This window comes from Cyprinus carpio, chromosome B12 (assembly GCF_018340385.1).
Source record: "Cyprinus carpio isolate SPL01 chromosome B12, ASM1834038v1, whole genome shotgun sequence".
Lineage (NCBI taxonomy): Eukaryota > Metazoa > Chordata > Actinopteri > Cypriniformes > Cyprinidae > Cyprinus > Cyprinus carpio.
In genome coordinates this window covers 11,458,485-11,483,993 of record NC_056608.1, presented here as the reverse complement: position 1 = coordinate 11,483,993, position 25,509 = coordinate 11,458,485, and the positions used below count along the sequence as shown (strand labels likewise).

Here is a 25,509-nt window from a genome sequence, read left to right as displayed (position 1 = left end):
TAAAGATTTAAAATGACCATTAATTAGTTTTTTTGGGGCTGCATTATAATCCTTAGGGTCTTTTAATGATTCTTCTTGTAAAAATGCATGACAAACTTTTTAGTATATGAACTATTGTTTCCCCTTAATTACATTTTAGTGGTAAAAATATATGATAGTCATTATTTTTTGCTCAGAAAAAATTATATTAACAGTTTACATTGTAATGTATGGAAAAAAGAACACAATTTTATTGTTTTGATGCTTGAAAATGACTGTCTATATTTTTTTAATAAAAAAGAAACTATTTATTTTATTAAGGATGAATAAAATAGATCAAAAGTGACAGTAAAGCCATTTATAATGTTTAATAAATTTTAAATAAATGCTGTTTATTTTCTGTTTTCAACACTGATAACAATAAAAAATGTTTTAGTAACACTTTACTTAAAGCCTTTATGTATATGTCATTATGAAGGGTTATCAAAGGGTATAATGCATTATAATGATTCATAATGTGCATTGTAATGAATCATATTTTGTTGTAAATAATTATAATCGAATTTTAAATGCAAAGAGTAACAATGAATTGATAAGCATTATAATGTATTAACTGTGGTTACAATTATTCATGACAATGTACTATGCACTATAAGGTGTATTACAAGGCTTAATTGATGCATTAAAACTACTTTTATTATGCATTATACATAAAGGTCTTAAGTAAAGTGTTACAAATTTTACTTGGGCCCCTAATCTGCATATTGGAAAGATTTCTTAAGGATCACGTGACTGGAGTAATGCCTGCTGTAAATTCAGCTTTGCAATAACAGGAGTGAATAATATAGAAAACAGTTATTTAAAACTGTAATAATATTTCACCGGATTACAGTTTTTACTGTATTTTTGATCAAATAAATGCCTTGGTGAGCATAAGATAATATTTTTGTGAAAATGGTCACATCTGAACCCACAACCTTTGGTTTCCAGCCCAGACCTAAATGTCACAGAGCAAGTATGACCTCCTGAGCCCTATGTGACCCATTTGAAGAAATGTTACATACAGACAGCTGACCAAGTAAAATGCACCATTGTTTTAATCCAGCAACAGATTAAAAGAGATGTAAATACAGAACTAAAAACTTATGTTTCAAATAATCATAGAACTTTTGTGTTGGGATTTTATTTAATAAAAAATGGTTGACAAAATGACCTCCTTTTAAATAACTTCTGTTAAATTCTCTATCTGTCAGAATTTTCTATTATGAGGAACTGAGAACATTAACAAGCTAGTTCATACAGATGTCTATTGTATGTTGCAGAGCTGACGTTCTGGTTTTATGTGAAGGAGCACCTCAACCGTCATGAGTTGCAGCGCTTCTACTCTCTGCGGAATATCACATCTGAGCAGGGCCGGGGCCGGGCATGGCTTCGTTGTGCCCTGAACGAACACTCGCTCGAGCGCTATCTTCACATGCTTCTGGCAGACCATGCCCGCCTTAGGTACAGACACCCATGATTCACTGTTGTGGATGTCTTCTGTTGTCTATCATTGTTGTTTTTCTCTACATATCAGTAAGACTCGAACTTATTGAAGGTTCTTTGGTAATTTCTTTAATCTGCCCCATATTTAGTGCCTTCTATGAAGACTGGGCTTTTGTCCTGGATGAGGAGAGAGCCAGTATGTTGCCCACCATGGCTGCAGGTAATATTTAAGTGATGTATTTGCCAATTGCTGTCTTGTAATCGTATTATAATGTGTAGCTATGCATCCTTCCCCGTGCAAGTCTGAATTCAGCTTATGTGTCAATAGGGCTCAATTCCATATTGTTTGCCATCAACATCGACAACACGGACCTAAATGGCCAAGGCCGCGGGGGGTCATCTGTGTCCCACTTGCTTAAGGAGTCCACACAGGGCATGAGTAGTTTGTGGAAAGAGTCTGCTCAAGGTGTCAGCACTCTTCTGCGGGAAATCGGTACCGCAACTGCGGTGGTTCCTGGTTTCATCCCTCGCTCGGATGCTCCATCAGACCCACTGCCTGTCCTGCCCCGCAGCACTTCTGCAGGTACTTGTCACATACCATAACATAAATCCACATGAACTGTCAGAAATATGTGCAAACATTGTACTTTTAGGAGTACAACTTGTCACTGTGGTAGCAACCCCTGAAGGGACAACTTTGTACCTTATCTACACCTAAAAGGTGCATATTTGTATTGTAGAGTAGTAATATGTACCCTTAAGGCTCTGATATACTCGCAGCAAAATTCTTTTTTGTTCTCTGCTTGGGGTAAAAAGAAGTTATACCTGAAATCCCTGAGTAGTGTTGTACAGTTTCTGAATATAGACAAATATGTAAATATGTGCTGCATGCTTTCCTCACAGTAACACAATAAACACAAATGACAGCAGTGAGAAAAGAGCGGTTAAAGGCACAATATGTAAGTTTTTTGCCACTAGTGGGTGTGTATTAAAAACAAACAAAAAAAAAGTGTGGAATCATGGGAGTTGTCGTCTTCATCCCCACAGCCGATGCAATCTGACGGGACTCGGGCAGAAATCATGTTCATGTATGATCTAATGATTTATTAACGTAGTAGAATGAAGCAGGGTGAGGCTCAAAGCCAATGAAGTGAAACGAGGCTGCTGAACGAGCGTGACACACTGCTCGAAAGCAGCGGAGCTTTATTATGCCACAGTCGACCGTTTCCGCTCCTTCCTGTCATGAGTAAATGGGATAAAGCAGCACTGTTTAATCGTACTAGATACATTTGAAAGTTCTGTTATAATGCTACTCTGTGCGGTCGTCACCTGTCTAATAAAATGCATAATATATTAAAGCGTCTTTGGTGTTTCCATGTTTTCTACGGAAATAGAGGGGTTATGACGTCATTGCCAGTCGACACAACGACACTATGCACATGGTCCATGTCACTAATTAAAATGGCTTATTTCTCTGGATTTAAACATTCTTCGAAACATTTGGGATAATGTAAGTACACAGGTCAGCAAAATACATAACACTGTTCTAGTGGTTATTGGATATTTTAATAAAACAATCGTACATATTGTGCCTTTAAGAAAGCATCTGATCATAGCGAAATGGATATGTTTGCATAAGCCTTGCAATTCGGCACTTAGTCAAATCACGTCATTTTTATTTATATAGCACTTTATACAATAGATTCCTTTAAAGCAAGGAACTTTACAGTATTAAACATGAAAAATTAGAATTAAGAAATGAAAAATAAAATATATAAAAATCAAACAAGAAGGAGCCAAAAAACAAAAAAAACGAAATGAACTGGAGAAGATTTCTACATCAAAGGAGGAGGAGCCCCAAAACACACATACCTATAACCTATAATAGGTACCTATAATCCACAGGAATAAATGGTAGTTCGAAGGTGTTTACTAATTAGAGCAAACTTTTCTGGGAAGTTTGCTTTTAACCAGCTGTTTAGGACTCCCAATACAAACTCCAAATGAACTTGTTTTGGACTGATTTTGTTTGAAGTGATGCCACAACAGTTTATTTTCCAATTTTGCTTTTCGATCAGTGCCTTGATGTATGACTATGAACCTTTTAAGGGTAATTACAGTACCAAGATGTCCTTTTAAAGGTATTGCCTCACTTACAGGTTGTAAAAATTTTTTCTGAATATGTGTTTATTTCCTGTTTTTTTTCTCCTTTTTTCCACTAATAAATGTTGTTGTAGTGTTATATTGCTATTGATAATTGAGATTCAGGCATCATTTAGTCACCCTCATATTATTCTTTTTACTTGCATTTTAGATTCCGGTTTAAGAAAAGAGCGCAGACGTAAAAAGAAGATCACAAACATCATCTCCTTTGATGATGACTTGGATGCGGGTGCGGAAGATGAGGACGAGGCTGGTGAGGACGTTGTGAGGAGTCTCAGGAAGAGTATGGTGGGTCATGTGAGTTCTGAGGAGGCCCTGGACCCTCCGGACTCCACCTCTCCTGTTCATAACGGCCTGATTGAGCCTGGGATTATAAGATGGGCTGAAACACCCCCGCAGAACGGAGTATTGCCTGATACCAAGAGCATTGACAATGAGGAGGAGGAAGAGGACAATATTTATGGAAAGAGCAGGCCAGAGCCCCCAGAAGAGGATCATGGGAATGTGGAGGAGTGAGTTTACTTGACGTTTTTGTTTATTTGTTACATTAATCAAAACCAGTATGTAGTGAGACCTAAACTGAATGGACTTAAATTGACAATTAAAAATAGATATACAGTATTAATGAACTATTAACTTTATAATAGTGCTTGTTACAGCAAATACATTTGTAAAGATGCATAGAAATTGTATTTAAAATAAAAACTTTATATTCATCAGAGGATCCTGAATAAAAATGTGTCATGGTTACCACAAAAATATTAAGTAACAGTTAACAGTTAACTGGTTAAAATGAACATCCCTAATTACTTGTAATCTACTTGTGGAATTACATTGTAATAAAGACACATTAAAATAAAGTGTGACCATAAGATTCTGCTCTGCATAGGATGGTTGTGGGGAGTTTATCCAGTGTTTCCACATGGAGTCCAAGGCAAATCATCACTGACAATGACAAATCGCACATTCTCATACCTCTGGCCCCCAGCGAGCCCTACACACAACAAGGTCAGACCCAAGGGATGTCAGACAATGTCCTCATTCAGGGACATCTTGCTATATTTTCACAATCTTGTCCTCATAGATGTGGCAGGCATTTTTATGTGTCTTCGAATTTTCCAAATTTAAAAATTAACTTAAAATGAAGCACTATGTAATTGAATGTGTTATGTGTAACTATGGTCCTGGCATGGAGAAATGTGCTATTTTTGTGCTTACAGCTGGCAGTTCAGCTGAGAATGTCGAATTTCATGGACAGAAGGAGAGCTCAAGCCCACCAGCTGACAGTGATAAACAAAGCCAACTCCAGTTTAGGTATCTGATACAAAAGAACACATTTTTGTAGGATTTCTGTTAGTAAAATTTCTTCTTTGAAGACTGATGCTTATAGTCTGTATTACGTTTTGCTGTCTCAGCATGGAGTCAGACTTACCAGCACAGATTGCGCCTGTGACCAGTGTTTTGCAGACCCCTGGCCTTCCCGAAACCATGACCGTTGGTGAGTCAACCTAAGAAAAACCCTATCATTGTCCAGAGATCTTCCTTGGGTCTTAAGCTCTTTTTAATTTTATTTTTGAAAGTTACATCTTTACAGGAAAGTTGATAAAAAATAAAAAAGTTTATACCAATTTAATTGGATAGTTCATCCAAAAATGGTAATGGCAATTCTGTCATTTTTTACTCGTTTATTTACCTCGTTTCAAACTTCTACTGTATGGTGTTTTTCCATGGAACTCAATTTGAAGATTTGTATGTTCACACAGATCTTTTAAATACAAAGGCCATGCTCTAAAAATGTTTAAAAGTTAAATATCAGTAAGATTTCTTTTTATTTGAAAAATTAATAATCAGCAAAGTGTATTTGCAAGTCATCAAAAGTGAGAGTAGACATTTACATGGTAACAAAACATTTCTGTTTAAACTTTTTATTCCTCAAAGACTCCTGAAAAAAGTATCAGGTTTCCACAAACATATTAATGTGGTCAAGTGATGCAATTTCAAATTTTCCTTTCTCTTCGGAGTGTTACAAGCTGCTCGTGCATAGATAAGATCCCTAAAGTTGCAAAGACAAAAGTCTCAAACCCAAAGAGATATTCTTTATAAAAGTCCATGCCCTCCTAAAACGACCCACACAAAAAAGCCCCCACATGTCTACGTCACTGTGTGGGAATATTTGCATAACACCACCCAAATGTTCACACAAGTAAGGCGTAACTTTTATTTTCGCTGTAGTATGGTTGTTGCCGCCACCGCCATGTCGTGGAGATGCTGTTTCATTGTGAAAGTGAAACTATTTTTTTCCTCCCAAAAAAAGAAAATACCCCCTCATTCATACATATAACCCATCCTTGCCGCTCTCTAAATACATCAGTTTTGCGCTGTGGATCGCTTGATCGGCTTTCCCCGTGGACGAAGCAAAGTCCAGCCCGGGGTCGTCACATGTGGTTGCCGCTCTCCTGCCCGCCGTGTGTGATACTCTGTTTCGTTGTGAAAGCGAAACTACTTTGTTTGGCCTTCCAAAAGAGGACACAACTACAAATCAGTGGTTAAGTTGTATTTACAACACTGTTCCAGGAAAGTTCAACCCAAATATTCAGATGTGTGCAGTGCATTTTATGGAGGACTGTTTCCTGAACCTGCAGAGTAGGCTACAATGCGTCTGTTCACAAAGGCTGTTTCTATAAAGTGGGGCAGTTCCAACTTTGCAAGGACAGTCTGGTGCTTCTGACTCACAGCCTGTAAGTACGTTTTTTATATTTAAAGGATTTGACACTGATGATTCAAACGCGAGTTTTGAGCAGTGTAGAGTAGAGCTTGTTGTTTGTTGTTTCTCTGATCACAAATGCAGATTTTATGTTTATGTATGATTTTATGTTTATGCGGCGCGATGCAATGCAGCATGGGAAAAGACAATATAAGTCATTATAATCAGTAATTATGTCCCCATTGGATGCAACAAATGTCTCGTTTGTAATGGGTTTTATTGGTTTTGTTTTGTTGTGCTGGGATACACGGCATCACAGTATGTTAAGCGGCATAACATTGCCGTCACACGCTTAAGGTATTCGGCCAATCACAACGCACTGGATAGCTGGCCAATCAGTGTACACCTCGATGAGCTTTGTAAAAATCAATGCGTTTCAGAAAGGCGGAATAGAGGAGCAACAATAATGTACATTATGTTGTTTTTTTAACCTTAAACTGCATAAACACACTGCATTACACCAAGTAATAGCTACAGAAAATTGAGCTTTGCCATTAAAGAAATAAAAATTAATAATAATAATATATATAATTGCAGCCTAGAAAATACATACATAGAAAATGTGCATTTTTTATTTTATTATAATTTGCAGAATAATAATAATAATATAATTATATATATATATATATATATATATATATATATATATATATATATATATATATATATATATATATATATACAGGTCCTTCTCAAAAAATTAGCATATTGTGATAAAAGTTCATTATTTTCCATAATGTAATGATAAAAGTAAACTTTCATATATTTTAGATTCATTGCACACCAACTGAAATATTTCAGGTCTTTTATTGTTTTAATACTGATGATTTGGCATACAGCTCATGAAAACCCAAAATTCCTATCTCAAAAAATTAGCATATTTCATCCGACCAATAAAAAAGTGTTTTTAATACAAAAAAAAAGTCAACCTTCAAATAATGAGTTCAGTTATGCACTCAATACTTGGTCGGGAATCCTTTTTTGCAGAAATGACTGCTTCAATGTGGCGTGGCATGGAGGCAATCAGCCTGTGGCACTGCTGAGGTGTTATGGAGGCCCAGGATGCTTCGATAGCGGCCTTAAGCTCATCCAGAGTGTTGGGTCTTGCGTCTCTCAACTTTCTCTCTTCACAATATCCCACAGATTCTCTATGGGGTTCAGGTCAGGAGAGTTGGCAGGCCAATTGAGCACAGTAATACCATGGTCAGTAAACCATTTACCAGTGGTTTGGCACTGTGAGCAGGTGCCAGGTCGTGCTGAAAAACGAAATCTTCATCTCCATAAAGCTTTTCAGCAGATGGAAGCATGAAGTGCTCCAAAATCTCCTGATAGCTAGCTGCATTGACCCTGCCCTTGATAAAACACAGTGGACCAACACCAGCAGCTGACATGGCACCCCAGACCATCACTGACTGTGGGTACTTGACACTGGACTTCAGGCATTTTGGCATTTCCTTCTCCCCAGTCTTCCTCCAGACTCTGGCACCTTGATTTCCGAATGACATGCAAAAATTGCTTTCATCCGAAAAAAGTACTTTGGACCACTGAGCGTGGCGGTGTTGCCACACTTTTTCCTTCCCACAGACTTCCCACTGAGGTGCCTTGATACAGCACTCTGGGAACAGCCTATTCGTTCAGAAATTTCTTTCTGTGTCTTACCCTCTCGCTCGAGGGTGTCAATGATGGCCTTCTGGACAGCAGTCAGGTCGGCAGTCTTACCCATGATTGCGGTTTTGAGTAATGAACCAGGCTGGGAGTTTTTAAAAGCCTCAGCAATCTTTTGCAGGTGTTTAGAGTTAATTAGTTGATTCAGATGATTAGGTTAATAGCTCGTTTAGAGAACCTTTTCATGATATGCTAATTTTTTGAGATAGGAATTTTGGGTTTTCATGAGCTGTATGCCAAAATCATCAGTATTAAAACAATAAAAGACCTGAAATATATTTGTTGGTCTGCAATGAATCTAAAATATATGAAAGTTTAACTTTTATCATTACATTATGGAAAATAATGAACTTTTTCACAATATGCTAATTTTTTGAGAAGGACCTTAAACAATAAAATATATATATATATATATATATATATATATATATATATATATATACACACACACATATATATATATATATATACATATAACACAACACATATATATATATATATATATATATATATATATATATATATATATAATATACATATACATATATATATATATATATATATATATATATATATATATATATATATATATATATATAATTGCAGCCTTGTTGAGAGCATAACAAAACTTTCAAAAGCATTAAAAAACTTATTGACCCGAATATTTGTTTAGTAGTTTATTTTAAAAAAAGCCTTAAGAAGCCATATAACTTTTGTTGGAGTTTGACAGTCTGTGGTCGCTATATGAACTTTGTCGTTGTATGAATAAAAGCTGGATGACAGTTTTGGAACAACATGAAGGTGAATAAGCACTGGTAAAATAATTATTTTAAATATGTGTAATGACAGCTTTCATTTTTGAGTGAACTCTTCCTTTAAAACTACACTTTTGTGCATTTGAGTTTCATCTAAAGCATTTAGGTCTTTGAGGATTTGGTCTGTGGACAGATGGCATCATTGAGGTAATTTGCCTTGACTACAGCTCTGTTGTCTAGTGGTTTTGTGCAGATCTGAGGCCGTTTTAATCATCGTTTAAATATCAGCCATATGACTTTGCCTTTGAAAACATGACTTTGAAACTGAAAATTATGATGGTGATCTAACAACTTACTGTTTTTGTGCTGTTGTGACATGCTATGCTTGTAGGGACAGGCATCATTTTGGACTTAAATAGGATTTCTATTCTTTTGATTCACCCCTGCATACTTCCTCTTTCCAGATGAGGGCACTGTTGGTTCAGTGTGAAATACTCTCACGCTGTTCCTCTCACTCTCTCTGTCTTTTGTCTGGACACAACTCTGAGATGGGGCTGGAGGTGACTGATCCAGTTATACTTCAGCTTTCAAAAATAAAAAAGAGAAAAGATGAAAGCAAGAAAATGCAGGGTGCCCAAATCTGCTTGTGTTCTCAGACATGAGTAAAATTCAATTTCAGATCAAAGATGGCTTTCTCAGTATGCCTTAATAACCTATTAACTGCTTTTTAATTATGGATACAACGAACAGTACCTTTGAGGCATGAAAATGCTATTTTCTCCTTAGTTTTGTTTTTCACGAGCTATAAAGTAGTAGACAGGTTTTGACTTGGATCATTATATTTATGTACATTTATGTACTCCACAGACTTTACTATTATTCAGTGCTAAAAGAATTGGGGTTTTCTAACATTATGGTTTGTTTCATATGCAGAAATTACTATAAGTCAGCCATTCTTAAAAAGATACTCCACTTAAAAATGAAAATTCGTAATGTGCTTACCCTCAAGTTTTTCTGAAACTGAATTTCTTTCTTCTGCAAGACACAAAAGAAGATATTTTATTATTTTATTATTATTTTTTTTTTGTCCTTTCAATGGTTTGGTTACCAGCAGTCTGAAAAATGTCATCTTTTAATTTTCACACAATTAAGAAAGAAAGTCATAAAGGTTTGTAATGACATGAGGATGAGTAAATAATGACAGGATTCTGATTTTTTGGCTGGAACATCAAGTTAATTTCCCAAAACATCTTTGAAGATATGGAAACATTGAATTAATTGATTACAATACCTTTTTGCTTGTGACTAGGGGTGTACTGATAGTATCATGCCATGATGTATCATGGTTTAAAAATGTAAAATTCATCCTTATAATGCAGAATGTCTGATTTTGCCAGTAAATTACAATAAAAGATTTTAAAATAATATTTAATATTGCAGCTTATAATAATATAATTTTATTTTAAGAATAATACAACTTTTTAAATGTATTTAATAAGTGACAGTCTAACATAATTCTGTATTTTCAGTAGGGTTGCAAAGGGGCAGAAAATTTCTGGTAAATGTCTGTTAACTTTCCAAAAATTTCTGAAACTTTCCAAAAAATCCTGAAAAGTTTCTAAAATTTACCAGAAATGTTCTGCATCTTGGCAACCCTAATTTTCAGCTAAGCAGAATCATGAATTTTTCTATTTTGGTGTTACCATTACCCTGTGCATTGGGCACCAGAACCAATACCAAGACTGTTCAGGTCCACGCATGATGAAATACCAATTTTAGCATTTTTATAAACAGCACTTTCTGTAAACTTTATCATATGTCTTAGAAATAATAGTTATAATAATAACAGTAATAATAACAATAAACCCTTTCCATTTTTTGCTTTTTTTTTAAAGTATCATTAGAGTAACCCTTCTGTGAGATCAGGATCGAATGAGATCAGTATGTGTATCGAACTGAATGGTGGAATGAGTGTATAGTTACACTCCTAATTGTAACACAAAGCTGCAGGTTCAGTCCCTTGCAGGGGTGACCCCATTGTGCTTTTAAGCAGACACTTAATCCCAGGTTACTCCAGAGGGAATCTCCATGCAGATAATGCACTGTAAATAGCCTTTGATGAAAAGCCTATGCTAAATGTGAACCAGTGCCAGGTGTCTCAGACTGCTGTCTGTGAACCTTGCTTTCTGGGAAGGAAGTCAAAGCTTCGCTCCTGTACTTGCTTGCTTCCTCTAAGGATTACAAACATACTTGGACCACCTCATCCTGGTTTGTTTCTCCTCCTCCAGATGAGGGGCTCTGGGAGAGGGAATGCGCTCTTCCGCAAGAATTCTCCTCCAGATCCTTCTCCGACACACACCCTTCTTTGTTCCTGTTTAGCTTCACCGTGTATATTGCAGCACATATTTACAAAATTCCTTAAGTGGGTGAAAACTGCCTTATCAACAGATTTGTTTTGTAAAATTCCTGTACTGTACTTTATGTGAAACAGTGTCCTATAAGCACACAGGACTAAGCAGCTTGCATACAGTCTTTATTAGAAAACATGTACACTATGGGTGTCCCCGACTAAGGATTTACATAGTCGAATCAGAATTGTCGAATCTTGCCAATAGTCGACTGATAGTCTAATTATATGTTTGGGGTCGGGGGGTAAAATACATTACCAAGAGTCAGGTCGTCAGACATTCGTCAGTCATAAATATTAACGGTAACACCCAGGGAAAATGTTTTGATCAATAGGTAGTTAACATTGGCCGGCTGCATATCATATTGTTTATTACTTATCAGAGCTGATGAAACTGAAGATTTGCACTAAATAAAACCAAATAATCCATACATGAGATTAAATCAACACATGCAAGAAGTATTAGATGAAGCCTGTGTGCATTAATGTTTATTTACATTAACTAAATAGAGATTTTCATGGAGGAAATTAATGAATATCCTGCTAATTGTATGGCTTTGAAGCATAGCCTACTGGCACATAAAACTCCATGCGATCGCCTAAATATGAGCTGCTGTGAAAACTGCTCAAACACAGCTGGTTCAACAAAAACCCATTCACATAATCAAACACCAATGAACATTTAGAAAGTGTGCTATAGCCTCAGTGTACATGATTGTACACAACAATCTGAAATAATTGATTCTGATTGGTCAGTTATGGCATTCAGTGGTAGGGCTGTGTGATACATTGAATATTCACTATTTAAAATTCTGGAATGTTGTGAATTTAGCTTATAAATACAGTAAGCCAGTTTCAGCCCCCTTTTTGGTCTCGCATGTAAAACAAATACAGAAGAATTTGAAAGCAGCTGATATGCAGTGCGTAATTACAGAGTCCTTTTAAGGCAAGTCATTTCACTTTGCGGCCATCTTTGAAACGCATCTCGGACAGCTATTTCAGTCATTCAAGTACAGCTCCTATCTCTTTGAATAGGAAAACATCAGATTCTCCAAAGCTGTTCACCGGAGCTTCTAACAGCAGCTGCAGTGATGAAATTACTTTTACCAAATAGCAATCGGCTCTTCCACCATATTGTGCTTTTCACTTTCTCCCATTCATAAGTAATATGATTGCAGCAACTTCGTATACCTACAGTCTTTGGAAATGTTAGCAATAGTGCCTATTTGTATGAGCATTCTGTTAAGGGCCTCAAAGATTTCAGTTTACAATGTTTTTTGCAGCATTTAGCACTGTAGACAATCATAGACATACAGTGGTGGCCAAAATAATTAGAACACTAGTATTTTTACCGGATAAAAAAACGGTTTTAAGTCCATTATTTCTGTCTTTTGCTGTAGTGTGTCAGTAAGAAATATCAGTTTACATTTCCAAACATTAATTTAGCCAATAATTGTAATAATCCAGTGAGATTTTTGTTTGCACAAGAAGTATGATATCAGCCAGTGCTCCACACAGAGATCTGATCTCATCATCAGAGAAACCTACCTGCAAAGCTACCTGAAAAACTATGCACAAGTGCACCTAAGGACCAACTGTGCTAAACAACAAATTAATTTAACAAAAATTGTTGATTTAATTTAGTTAATAGACGTTAATTGAAAAAAAAGTATGCTCTTCTGTATCATCTGCGCCACAAGGATGCACTGTTTTCTTTCAAATCAAAGTTAAATACAGCGCATCCTTGTGGCGCGGATGATACAGTAGAGCATATGCAGCATACGTTGATATGGAGAGACACAGAGGAGACTGTTGACAAAGGAATTGTTGAATAAAGTCGTTATTTTTGTTTTCTTCGCTTACAAAAAGTGTTTTGTCACGTCATATAACCCAGATTGCACGTCTGATGGCTGATTAATGACAAAATTTTCATTTTGGGGTGGAGTATCCCTTTGAACTGTACGATTTCAGTCAGCAACAGGGTCCCTTATTCACCGCTGTAGATCTATTTTTAAACAGTTTTGATTATTAATTTACATGCTACTTTAATTATACGTAAATTTTGGAACGTTGTACTGGTAAATATTATTGTTATTAATATTATTATTTTGGAATTTATCTTGGTTTGGGTTTATTACTGAATTTATGTTTTTTTTTGCCTTTGGGTTTATTTCTTTCTCAAGGGTTGAAGTTATATTTTGCCTCAGGATGGTTTCTTTAATTTACTTATTTATTTGGGATAATATTTTGCATTCCTACCTCTGTATGATTTTTTTTCTGTCCCTTTTTCAATGACTTATGTCCTCAGTATATAACTTGGCCAGATTTATTACAGTAACCAGACTGAAAAACAAATGTCATCCAAAACAAATAACAACCTACTGCAATAACCATTTAAAGCAACACTTCATAAAAGTGACATCCAAAATAAAGACATCTTTGACTTATATGGCTGCCAAATTGATCTCTGGTGGTCTGATAAGCTCTTTCTCTTAGAGAGACAATAGCTGAGATATATCACTGTTCAAAGATACCAATTTTGTTGTTCTTCAAAAAATAACAAAGACATCTTTGACTTTCTTTTGCTGAAAGTACTTTAAGCTTGTTAAATGTGGATCAGACCAGCCAGGTTTATATAGATGGCTCCGTCCAAGCCTGCTGTTCCTCTGAGATTCATTAAATGATAATGGACTGATAGGAGCGTTCAGACTTTGTCTTTCGGAGCCATGTTGTTGGGTTATCTAGGTTACCCAGTGCCAGGTCATCCAGCTTTCAGAGTGCAACAACAAAGAAACTGACTCTCTTTCCTTTTCACTCACCATTCTGGATTTAGACTGTACCGAATGTTGCCATTTTTTTCCATAGTGTTTTGAAGTGTTATAATAATGCTTCCTAGTCAGAGCTTTATGTTTCACTCAGACTATTCACAGGCTAATGTGTTTCGAGACAAAATCTGCAGTGGTTCCCCTTACAGCTGTGTTATAAATGCCTTACCCTTTCACGTCACCTTCATTTTAAAGAAATTAATGTCGGGCTGGTATTTTAAGCCTTGCATAGTTCTCTTTATTAGTTCTGTGGTGCTACACAAATGAAAATGTCAGTGGTATAAAACAGTAACCATTACTGAAAGAATGAAGACAGGTGTGGGACATTAAATCCCACTGAGATATTGAGTCTTATTGTTCAGAAGTCATGTTTTTTCTGAGTCGGGTGAGGACAAAAGCCATTGTTCATTTTGAGTAGGTTTTGATACCTTTAGGCAAGGCAAGGCAAGTTTTTTTATATAGCACATTTCATACACAATGGCAATTCTAAGTGCTTTACATTAAAGGAAGTAAAATAATTATTAAAACGTAATCACAACAATAAAACAAGGAAATTAAAAACTTTTAAAATTATTAAAAATTTGATTTAAAATGAATTTAAAACAGTTAAAGATAGAAAATGTTTATATATAAAATCCAGGGCAATTAGTTCGGACGTAGCACAGTGCTCATTCATTTAATGCACAGCTAAACAGATGAGTTTACACATCTGATTTCTTCTGGAAGCTGGTTCCAGCTGCGGATGGCATAATAGCTAAAAGCGGACTCCCCTTGTTTTGTGTAAACCCTTGGTATTTCTAATTGACTCAATCCTAATGACCTGAGTGGTCTGTTTTAGCTATTTATATTCAGTGAGCATATCTGCAATGTATTTAGGTCCTAGGCCATTGAGTGATTTATAAAAGAGTAAAAGTACTTTAAAATCAATCCTAAATATAACTGGAAGCCAGTGTAAGGGCCTGAGGTCTGGTGTGATATTCTAGTCAGAATTCTGGCAGCAGCGTTTTGCATGAGCTGCAGCTGTCTGATAGTCTTCTTGGGAAGGCCAGTGAGAAGACCATTACAATAGTCCACCTGCTGGTGATAAAGGCATGAACAAGTTTCTCCAAGTCTTGACTGGAAACAAAACATCTAATTCTTGCAGTGTTTTTGAGATGATAGTGTGCTGATTTAGTTACTGCTTTGACATGACTACTGAAACTAAGGTCTGTCTCCAGAATCACACCAAGATTCCTGATTTTTAGTTGTTTGACCCCTCGAGTCACAGTATGCGTTCACCTTCAGAACTTCATATTTGTTTCTAAATGCAATGACTTCAGTTTTCTCCTTGTTTGAATGAAGAAAGTTCTGGCAACTGTTAATTTCATCAATGACTTGGAAGAGGGAGTCAATGGGGCTGTAGTCATTTGGAGATAAGGCTGGGTAAATCTGGATGTCATCAGCATAGCTGTGATAGGCAATTTGGTTCTTTCTCATTATATGAATTATAAGGAGTAGACATGTGTCGATATTCGGTAATGCGATATATCACGGTAATGAATATGCACGGTATTGTTATCGTGGGCACTTCTAAATACCGAAAATAATTATATATTACAAATTATTCAGAATTTGGAATGCATTTTAAGTATACTTTTCCCATCAACTGGTCAAAATGCACAACACCGCTGTATGCTGCTTTAAAGAGGCGTGTGAGCTCTGATGTAAACAAGCACGCACGAGAAGCACATGGAGGAACACGTGAGAGACGCGCTGAATGAAAGCACATTCACTCTCTGACAGCAGATGGCGCTAAACTGCAGAAAATGCAGCCCTTACCCTGGAAACCCCATAAATAAAAGCAGCTGCTACTTTCTAAACATTTAAATAATATAAAATAATATTTATATATTTCCATAAAATTTTTCCATTTTAATCTGGACTACAACATGCCCTAGATATTGTTTGAAAGTGTTTTGATTCTCTATTGTTCATTAACACTTTACATTAGGGCTTCATTAGTTAACAAACTGCCAATGAGAAATTCTTCTGAGCATTCATTAATCTTAGGTATTCCATTATTTAATAACACATTGTTAAATTCGAAAGTTGCAACTTTGCTATTAAATGAGCTAACATAAGCTAAGACTTGAATTTTTTAACAAAGATTAATAACTTCTGTACCAAATGTAGCTATTGCTCATTGCTCATAATGCATGTTAATGCATTAACTAAGGTTAACTAATGAGGTCTTATTGTAAAGTGGTACCTATGGGTCTTTAAAGTTCTTTTGCACTTTAATCGGTGTAAAACTTTTATTTTAAATATATTTTTTGTATTGCTTTATTGTATTCAAATGTTTAGTTATTTTTGTTATAAAAAAAGTTATTTAACCTGTTATACTGTATTATGACCACTTGTTTAAAACTTAATTTCAAGACCGTAATAATATCGCATACCGTGATAAAAACATTATCAATTAATCGCAACAGGAAAATTTGATACCGGCATATCCCTAAGTGGGAGCATATACAGGCTAAACAAGAGTGGTGCAAGAATTGAGCCTTGTGGGACTCTGCATGTCATGGACGTCCACTTAGACTTGCTCCCCTATACTCACATAATAACCTCTCCCTTCTAAGTGTGACCTGAACCAGTTGAGTACCATCCCAGAAAGCCTGACCCAGTTTTCCAGTCTCTCAAAAAAGTATGTTATGATCGACAGTGTCAAACGCAGCACTAAGATCTAGTAGTACCAGAACTGATATTTTGCCAGAATCAGAATTAAAGCGAAAATCATTCATTATCTTAATAAGTGCTGTTTCTGTGCTGTGATGCGGTCTGAAACCAGATTCAAAATTGTCCAGGTATCCATTTGAGTTTAAGTAGTTGTTCAGCTGATTAAAAACTACTTTTTCAATAATCTTGCCTATAAAAGGAAGATTTGATATTGGTCTATAGTTGCTCAGTATGGTGTTATCTAGATTGCTCTTTTTCAGAAGGGGCTTTACAACTGCAGTTTTCAGGGAGTTTGGAAAAGTCCCAGAAAGAAGTGAGGTGTTCATCACTTCTAAGAGATCTGCTTCTAAACAGTTAAGCACACTTTTGAAAAAAAAGATGTGGAAAGTGTGTCAAGATAGCAGGTTGACTATTGCTAAACTTTTGCTATCAGTTGCTTCAAAAACACACATAGTAACTTATTTTTGAAATTGCGGTCAAATCTGTCTGACCTCTGCATAACTTGAGGATGTGCCAATCGCCTTTCTGATATAATTGATCTTCTCAGAAAAGAAGGAAGCAAACTCACTGCATTTGCTGTCAGAGAGCATTTCACTGGGAATCTGACTTGGGGGGTTTGTCAGTCTCTCAACAGTAGCAAAAAGAGTGCAAGTGTTTTTTAAGTTACTGTTTATAAGGTTTGAGAAGAAAGTCCGTCTAGCTTAAAGGCTGTCTTTATAGATGCTATAAGGTGATTTTTGTCTGTCAGTCTTCTTACTGACTTTTACAGGAGCAATATCATCAATAACATTCTTAACCTTTGAGTTAAAGGAATTAAGGACAAGATCAACAGAGTCTGCAGAAATGCTTGATGTTAAAAATATAGCCTTCATAAAAAGCACACTAGTGTTCTCGTTAATGCATCTCTTTCTGACAGAGACAGATCTAGATTCAGTGGTAGCAGAGATCAATAAATCAAAGAAAATACAGACGTGATCAGATAGTGCTACATCCCTAATAACAATGGATGAAATGTTTAGACCTCTACTGATGAGTAAATTTAGAGTGTGTCCACGATTGTGTGTGGGTCCATGCATATGCTGAATCAGGTCAAAAGTGTTTAAAACTCAAAAGTGTTTAAAACATTAAAACAAATTAAAAAAAAACTTTATAACATTGATTTTTTCCTCCTTAGCTGAACTTCGGCAGGCCATTGTGTCCATGATGAACAGAAAAGATGAACTAACTGAGCAGAACACGTAAGATTTTACTGATTGCAGTGACTTTTTTTTGTTAATTCATGAAATACGATCATAACAAATTTGTGTGGAAATCTGTTATTAAAGAATTCTTTTAGGTCGGAATGATTTTAACAATTTTCAGAAATTTTATTCTGATGATTTTGGCCTGTCCTGCCTTGGTTATGGCCTAGGTATCCAACATAACTGTTATTTAAATCTTTGCACTAAAAACTGCTATGATAATAAGTATTCATGTATTTTATTAATTTAAGTTTAGTTTTAATTAGTTGATATCAGTATTTTTATGTAATACGTATTGCTGATGTAACAAAACCAACACTATTTTTAAAATGTTTGGGGTCAGTAAGGTTTTTTTTATTTTTGTAATTTTTTAAGCAAAAATACATCGAATTGATTAAAAGAAACAGTAATCTTTAAGTAAAATTAAAAAGTATCTGTACTATTTCAAATAATGCTGTTCTTTTGAATTTTCTATTCATGAGAGAATCCTGAAAAATGTATTACATTTTCCACAAAAATATTAAGCAGAACAACTGTTTTTAACTAATAATAAGAAGAAACATTTCTTAAACGGCATGTTACCAAATTATAATGATTTCTGTAATAACATTTTATAATATTGCTGTTTTTTTCTGTATTTTTTTATCAAATAAATGCAGGGTTGGTGAGTTGATATTTTAACGTTATTGTGTATATCTGGGTTTTTAACTATATTCAGCCAATTTATGTTGAAAGCAATCCAAAAAATTGCAAACCACAAATAGAAAATGACTTGCATCGTGACCTAAATATACTGTATAATATTGAGATTTCATTGACCATTTTGTAAAAAAAAAAAAGAAAACCAAGCCAAAACAAATCAAAACCATCGAGTTTCAGTGAGTGTCAGGACTTTTTTGTACCATATTTGTGAAAAGTACCATGATGTGCACGTTCAATAATGTGCAGCTGGGTAATTATCATGTGCACTTGTAGTCATTAAAGATAGCTTAGGAAAAGTGGGTCAGGTGTGTGTGTTACTGTTGTTATACTCTTTGGCACAGGTCTCTGCGCAATCTCCTGGATGGAGAGATGGAGCACTCTGCTGGGCTCAGGCAGGAGGTGGACAGCTTGAAGAAGAGACTGGCTGAACTAGAGGAGAGACATGCAGCCAAAGTCCAAGCACTCATGAGGTAAAGTCACTGGGGACTAACTGAACAGTAGTCTGACATATTCCAACTATCTGCCTAAACTCTAGTTCACATTGCATTGCCAGACACCACCTACTTCAACAGACAGCAGCTATCTGACCTACATGTGAAGCACTGTTTTTAGTTCAGGGGGGAGAAAGTCTGAAATTGGTGATACCACAGTAATAGACCCTAGCTACTTCAAATAACTGTTCAGCAGTCTAAGTAAATGTTGCACAATAATAGCAAAGAAATAATCAAAAAATGTGTTTTTATTTTGAGGCCAGATTTTCCATTAGATCAAATGTAGCCTATTTCATTCATGGACATTTTTTTCATTCATTTCATACGTACGTTTTTGAGATACCTGAACTTGCGTGCAGCATAGTAAATACGGTGGAGAATTGTAGAACGAAAGCATTTTGTTCATTTTTATTTTCCTGACCATCAAACGAAGCTCATTAGTCGATTGTTAACCAGTAAGATTAGAATGTCTTTTTTTTTTTTTTTTGGTTTTATATGCGCAAATAGCAGACCATGATGATTTAATCGCTGCATCACCTGCAACGCTTCTGTGAAAGTAAATAGAGTCACAACAAAATATATAATAGGCTATAATATAATTAACAGATTAACAAAAGGACAAAAAAAACTGTGCAACAAGGCTACACTCGTTTTTGTTACTCTCTTAATGCATTGAATTTCTTTTTTATATCTTTATTTGATTTAATCCATCTGATCGCACAGGCGCCTTATACACAAAACATTAGTTCTCAGCCATTCATCATCAAACTAAAATGCACTCAACCAAACATAAAAGTTACGCTGTTTATTTTAAAAGGTCCTCTGTAAAATCAGAGTGCAGTGCCCAAACAAACATTTTTGATGACAGTATAACCTCTGTTCACAGGTGTCGCGCACAGATAGCAGCCTAATGATAACCCCTTTCGTGCTCTTCCCAATATTGTGACAAACACCATATTTAAAAGATAGAATTTGAGGGAAACTCTAAAATGTGCGTTTTATTTTAAAAATTGTTTTGTTATTGATGCGGTGAGTCAGACAGCTATTTACACTGCAAAAAAAAAAAAATTCACAGCCTATCTTTTTCCATAAAAGGTTCAATATTGAAGACACCCGGTGCCACACTCTAATCAGCTAATTAACTATATATATGTATGTGACGCTGGACCATAAAAACCTTAAGTCTTAAGTCGCTGAGATATATTTGTAGCAATAGCCAAAAAAATATTGTATGGGTCAAAATTATCGATTTTTCTTTTATGCCAAAAATCATTAGGATATTAAAGGTGCTGTATGTAAGATTTTGACTCTAATAAAGCATAAAAATACCATAATATGTTTGCAGATATTTAAGAAACATGCTAAGTTAACATACTTGTTTATCTGAAAAACAATGCTACAGTCAGTTATTCTTCTTTCAAAATGTGCGTTCTGGTCCGGAATGGCGGTCTTTGTTTTGGAAACCCGCCCTGCCAGTTTACCCAATTGTATTTCGGCACCCCGGGTTGCCAGTTGGCGGAAAACACAGCATATTTCATTTCATTCATAGTAAAGTGCACTCGTTCCGCTTTGTATCATCATTCTGGCAACCTGCCTGTGCATCAAGTCTGAGGAGGAGGAGCCGGGTGAAAAAAACCCTCTCCAGTATCCAAGTTCAACCACTCGTTGTCAATCCTACAGTACATACAGCACCTTTAAGTAAAGATTATTATTTTTTTTTTTACTGACCACAAGCCTTTAAACGGTAGTGTACATTATTTGCAGTCCTTGTGTAGTAATTATACCTCTTTTATTACTACTTTTTGTATTTTGGGTGTTTTAGCTTTAAGTATGGTTTCTAACTCTTTGTTGAAGCATTTTTTAAACGCCTATGGTGAATATGTCAGAAGAGGTATGTTGCTGAGACTAACCAAAGAATTAGAAAAGACACTTGCAGATGATCAGAACAGAAGCCATTAAGCATTTTGTGTATTACTTTGTGTATTCACTTCAAGTATGAGCGTCATCAAATTGATTACCACTACCTAAGTAAAACATGTTTTTCTAACATCTTGTTGCTTCCTGTCTCAGAATCTTGCAAACTCAAATGTTATGAGTCCAGTCAGTTTTGCTGTCTCAAACCTAATCTGTCCCAGTCAATGGAGACTAAAAATAAGGTGTGGAAACGGTCGGTGTGGCTGTGCGCTCAGAGGAAGCACCTATGAGCCATGCTCATGGGCTTAGCTCCATTAATTCAGCCTGACTCAGTGCGGAGTATTTAAGACGCAGGATCCATACAGCAAGAGGCCAAAATGCTCTCACACTCAGCCTCCTGTCAACACAAAGCACTTCCACGCTGTCACATCCAGGTTCAGTCAGATGAGCAGAAACAGACAAAGGGATGGTCGTGGCAGTGACTGACAGTCAGAATAATACTTTACTAAACGCTGCGGAGCTGCCAGGTTTTTTGTCTTCCTGAAGTGCTGCTGTATTATTGGGAGAGACATCTTGCTTTTGTGAGCATTTCATCAGCTCTAATGTAGTGGTTCCTCAGGGGGATAATGTGGGGAGTGAATGAACAAATTCATTTAGCTCAGTAGGAGGACAGCGGCCGAGAGCAGAAGGCAGGCTTGTCAGTATGACGCTGTGTCAAAGAGAGGATTATGGGGGAGAAAACCACACTCAGTATCATGCTGGTGACATCTGCACCGTGTCTGGATGGTGCATCCCTCTACTTGCTCTTCATCAGCCTGTTTAGACAAACTGACACAGGGTTGGCCTTGTTTACAAGTCAATTTAATAATCTATCTGAAGGGGACGCCATTCAGCTCTTTTGTATTTACCGCTGCGTTTAGTCTTGGAGAATGTTCTCTTTTGATTGGCATTGGATTGTATTTAACCTCCGTTTTGGCTCAGTAATCGTCACATTTTGTAACACTTAAGATAGAAGCAGCTGCTGTGTTTGACATTTTATTTACCTGTACCCTTAGGGAGATGGAAATGAGTTCTGGGAAGGGCACCTAGACTGCTGTCATGCATAGTCATGTCTAGACTGTACATTTACAGTGCTGAAGGAGCATCTGTGGATTTCTGCGAAATATAATTTTACATTCAGTAGTTGGTGAGGCACCACATACCTCCAGAACATGGATTCCCAAACTACTACTTTAGTGAGGGTTTTATTATGACAGTTTTTATTTTACAATTATTTATTTGTATTTTTGTTGTGATTTCCCCCTCATTTTTTATGATTTAATAAAAATACAAATATTTTTAACAGGGACACTTTTAGTAAGATATTAGTGAGTTATTGTTTTATTGATTTAATGTATTTATTGTAATTTAATATAAAGAGCATATTGTTCATTGGCAATTTTTCAGCTCTACAGTGACTTTTAATTATGGAAATATCAAATTGAAAACTATTAAATATACTATTAAATTAAGTTATGATTAAATTTTCTTGATGCAGAGCATATTTTAATTAAAAAATGTTTTGCCAATAAGACTTTTTTTGATTTAATGACTAATCTGTGATTTTTATAATACATGCATCAGAAAGTTAAATTCATAACTATTAAATTACAATTATTATATCTATATAATACATTATAAAAATGTATGAATTTATGTTATAGTTCTGTGGAACTTTCTGCTGTCTTCATAAACAAAATACGTATACAAATGCAAATATAATTTTATAGAATAAATTATGAATGATGGGCATTAGGGTTCTGTGGAACTTTGAGTTCTATTACCAAAGCGGTTGTATAGCAAATCCTTTGTAGCTCATGCTTTTAATAGTTTTTCTGTGATCCAATTTCCCTAATGGAGTTACATTTAGGGAGTTCATTGAGGAAGAGGTTTTTAAAAGAAACCTTTCTCTTCTGTGTGTACATCAGTACATGTATGGGGCACATAGCAGAGTGTTTTTGAATACAAAAAGAAAGTAGTATTTTAGCTAATAATATCTCACAAGTGTGTTTAAGTTAAAGGGTTTAATTCAAACTATTGTTACAGTGAGTAACAAACACTGACCTGGTATATTAAGAACAGTAACTTTTTTTGTGGTGTGGATAAAGGATTTATACATGCACATTAATTCTAGACCTTTTAGACTGATGCAACCAATGAGAATGAAGCTTAAATCTAGTTTAAATCAAGGTTTATCTAACAATTCTGTTGCACCAAACTTTAAAACTAGTTTTAAAATAAGCAGGTTTACATTTAAACCATCATTTTGATCCTGGATTTATTTTATATTTAATATATTTACATTTACAGGTATGGAGATTTAAATAAAATAAAGTGCTCCTACACTTACAGTGCTCCTACACTTACAGTATGTGGCTTATTGAACAAAGACAGAAACTGAGAGTGAGTCATCAGGTCTCAGAGAGAGATTGCTTGCTTGATCAGCTGTTTGATCTCACTATGTCTCACTATGTAGCAGTTTATAAAGACTGCTGACATTTTACAAGTTTATTTCCTTTATCGACAAAAGCAATTTATGTCAGAGACAAAGTTTAGGATAAGGAATATTAACATTGTTACTATTTAATTACAATGGCAAATCCATCATGGCAGAGAAAATTAATCATAGATGGAGGTTTTAAACGCAGGTTAGAATTCGAATCCCGGATTTGTTAATCTGTGTTTAAAATTAAGTGGTACTCAATTTAAAATAAAACCCAGATCAAGTAATCCTTGATTAGCTCTAAACTTTACTTAAATTAATCCTTGATGGTGCAACCCACCCTAAGTGTCTGTTCAAGGTGGCACTCATTAAGTAGACCACTATATGACCTATAAGCCCTTCAGAGGGACATCAGCAGTCCCCCTCTTGTGCTGGATGTTAGTCTTTTAATATGAATCCGCTAGCATGTGTGCATACTGTGGCTTGCTCTGGAGGGGCAATGGAAAAGATCAATGTGGCACACCTGACTTGTCGAGCCCTCCCTATAGAGAAGCTGTCACTTATTAACTTTAATTAAATCGCTGTGGAATCGTGCGCAGCTCGCCGGTGCGAAAAATGGCCAAGTCCCCTCCTTTGAGAGCCTGCAAGACGCCTTTGGATATCCTTCATTCTCTTAGTTTATTGAAGGGTATTAAATGGGCAGTGATAAGCGAGTTACAAAAGGCTTCCTGGAGGAATAGGAAGGGATATTTTTCAAGGTAACACAACCTGGATTGATTCTGATTGATTTTTCCAAACCACTAGTAACAAGGCTTGTAAGCAAGCACGCATACGCATACACACACATCTTGCTCCCCAGAACAGCCTTATTAAACTTTGTGTAAAGCATTTCCTGGAATTGAATTCATTGGGGGGCTTGCTGTGGGAGTCTCTCAGTGGGCTCCTCCTGCATACTGCACTTACATCCTGAATGTCAGGATAGTGTTGGCTGATGTTAGCATATCCTTTTATGCATTATTTTCCTGTAATTCCTAAATGAATTAAATTTGTTTCAGTGGTGCAGTTCTGTTTAATGTTATGGAAGATGCAAGCTGTTATTACAAATAGTAGTGGAGTTTTATTTTAATTGGGTTATTTTATTTATTTAAAAAATGTAAAAAAAAAAAAATCTCAGTTTTCTGTGATTTAATAGCAGTCAATCATGTTAAGTGCAGTTAAAGGGATAGTTCACCAAAAAAATCACAATTCGGTCATTAATTACTCACCCTCATGTGGGTAATATTAAGACATTTTAGATGAAATCCAAGAGCTTTCTGACCCTGCGTAGACAGCCACGCAACTACCACGTTCAAGGCCCAGAAATTTAGTAAGGACATCAATAAAATTGTCCATGTGACATCAGTGGTTCAACTGTAATTTTCTGAAGCTACAAGAATACTTTCTGTGCGCCGATAAAACAAAAATAAAGACTTCAACAAATTTCTTCTCTTCAATGTCAGTTTTTTAAGCACATTCATTAGAGTAACCATAACGTATGCTTGTGGTGCTGCTGACACAGTAGCCTGTTTCACTCTAAAGTCATTTATTTACCGTTTACTTTAATCTGCCATCAGATGTTGTTGTCATAATGTGTTGCTATGGGTTGCTTTGTACTTGACTGACTGGACAGACTGGCATTCTGCCACAGCAAGCTTTATGCTTTCTAATCTTGTTTTTTTTCTATGCCTGATTGTGTTTATGGGGTGCAGTCTAACAGAAGGTAATGCTTCGTTTAAAAAAAAAAAAAAAACATTTTTTCAGAAAAACAATTTACCTTTATTACCTTATTCTCTGTCCCTTCTCGAGTTAAAGGGTTAGTTCACCCAAACATGAAAATTAGCCCATAAATTACTCACCCTCAAGTCAAGTCAGGTGAACA

General features: G+C 35.7%; 1 protein-coding gene across 2 annotated transcripts in view; it reads left to right on the top strand.

The window, feature by feature from the left end:
* The window catches only part of snx29 (sorting nexin 29), a 124,834-nt gene that overhangs the window by 3,366 nt on the left and 95,959 nt on the right, over positions 1-25,509 (top strand). For both annotated transcript variants that reach the window (XM_042735346.1, XM_042735347.1), the window contains 9 exons: positions 1,302-1,482; positions 1,614-1,684; positions 1,793-2,047; positions 3,779-4,139; positions 4,517-4,635; positions 4,848-4,941; positions 5,043-5,125; positions 17,936-17,999; positions 19,046-19,174. In XM_042735346.1, the coding sequence (XP_042591280.1) occupies positions 1,302-1,482; positions 1,614-1,684; positions 1,793-2,047; positions 3,779-4,139; positions 4,517-4,635; positions 4,848-4,941; positions 5,043-5,125; positions 17,936-17,999; positions 19,046-19,174 (1,357 nt within the window). The remainder of the gene's footprint in view (positions 1-1,301; positions 1,483-1,613; positions 1,685-1,792; positions 2,048-3,778; positions 4,140-4,516; positions 4,636-4,847; positions 4,942-5,042; positions 5,126-17,935; positions 18,000-19,045; positions 19,175-25,509) is intronic.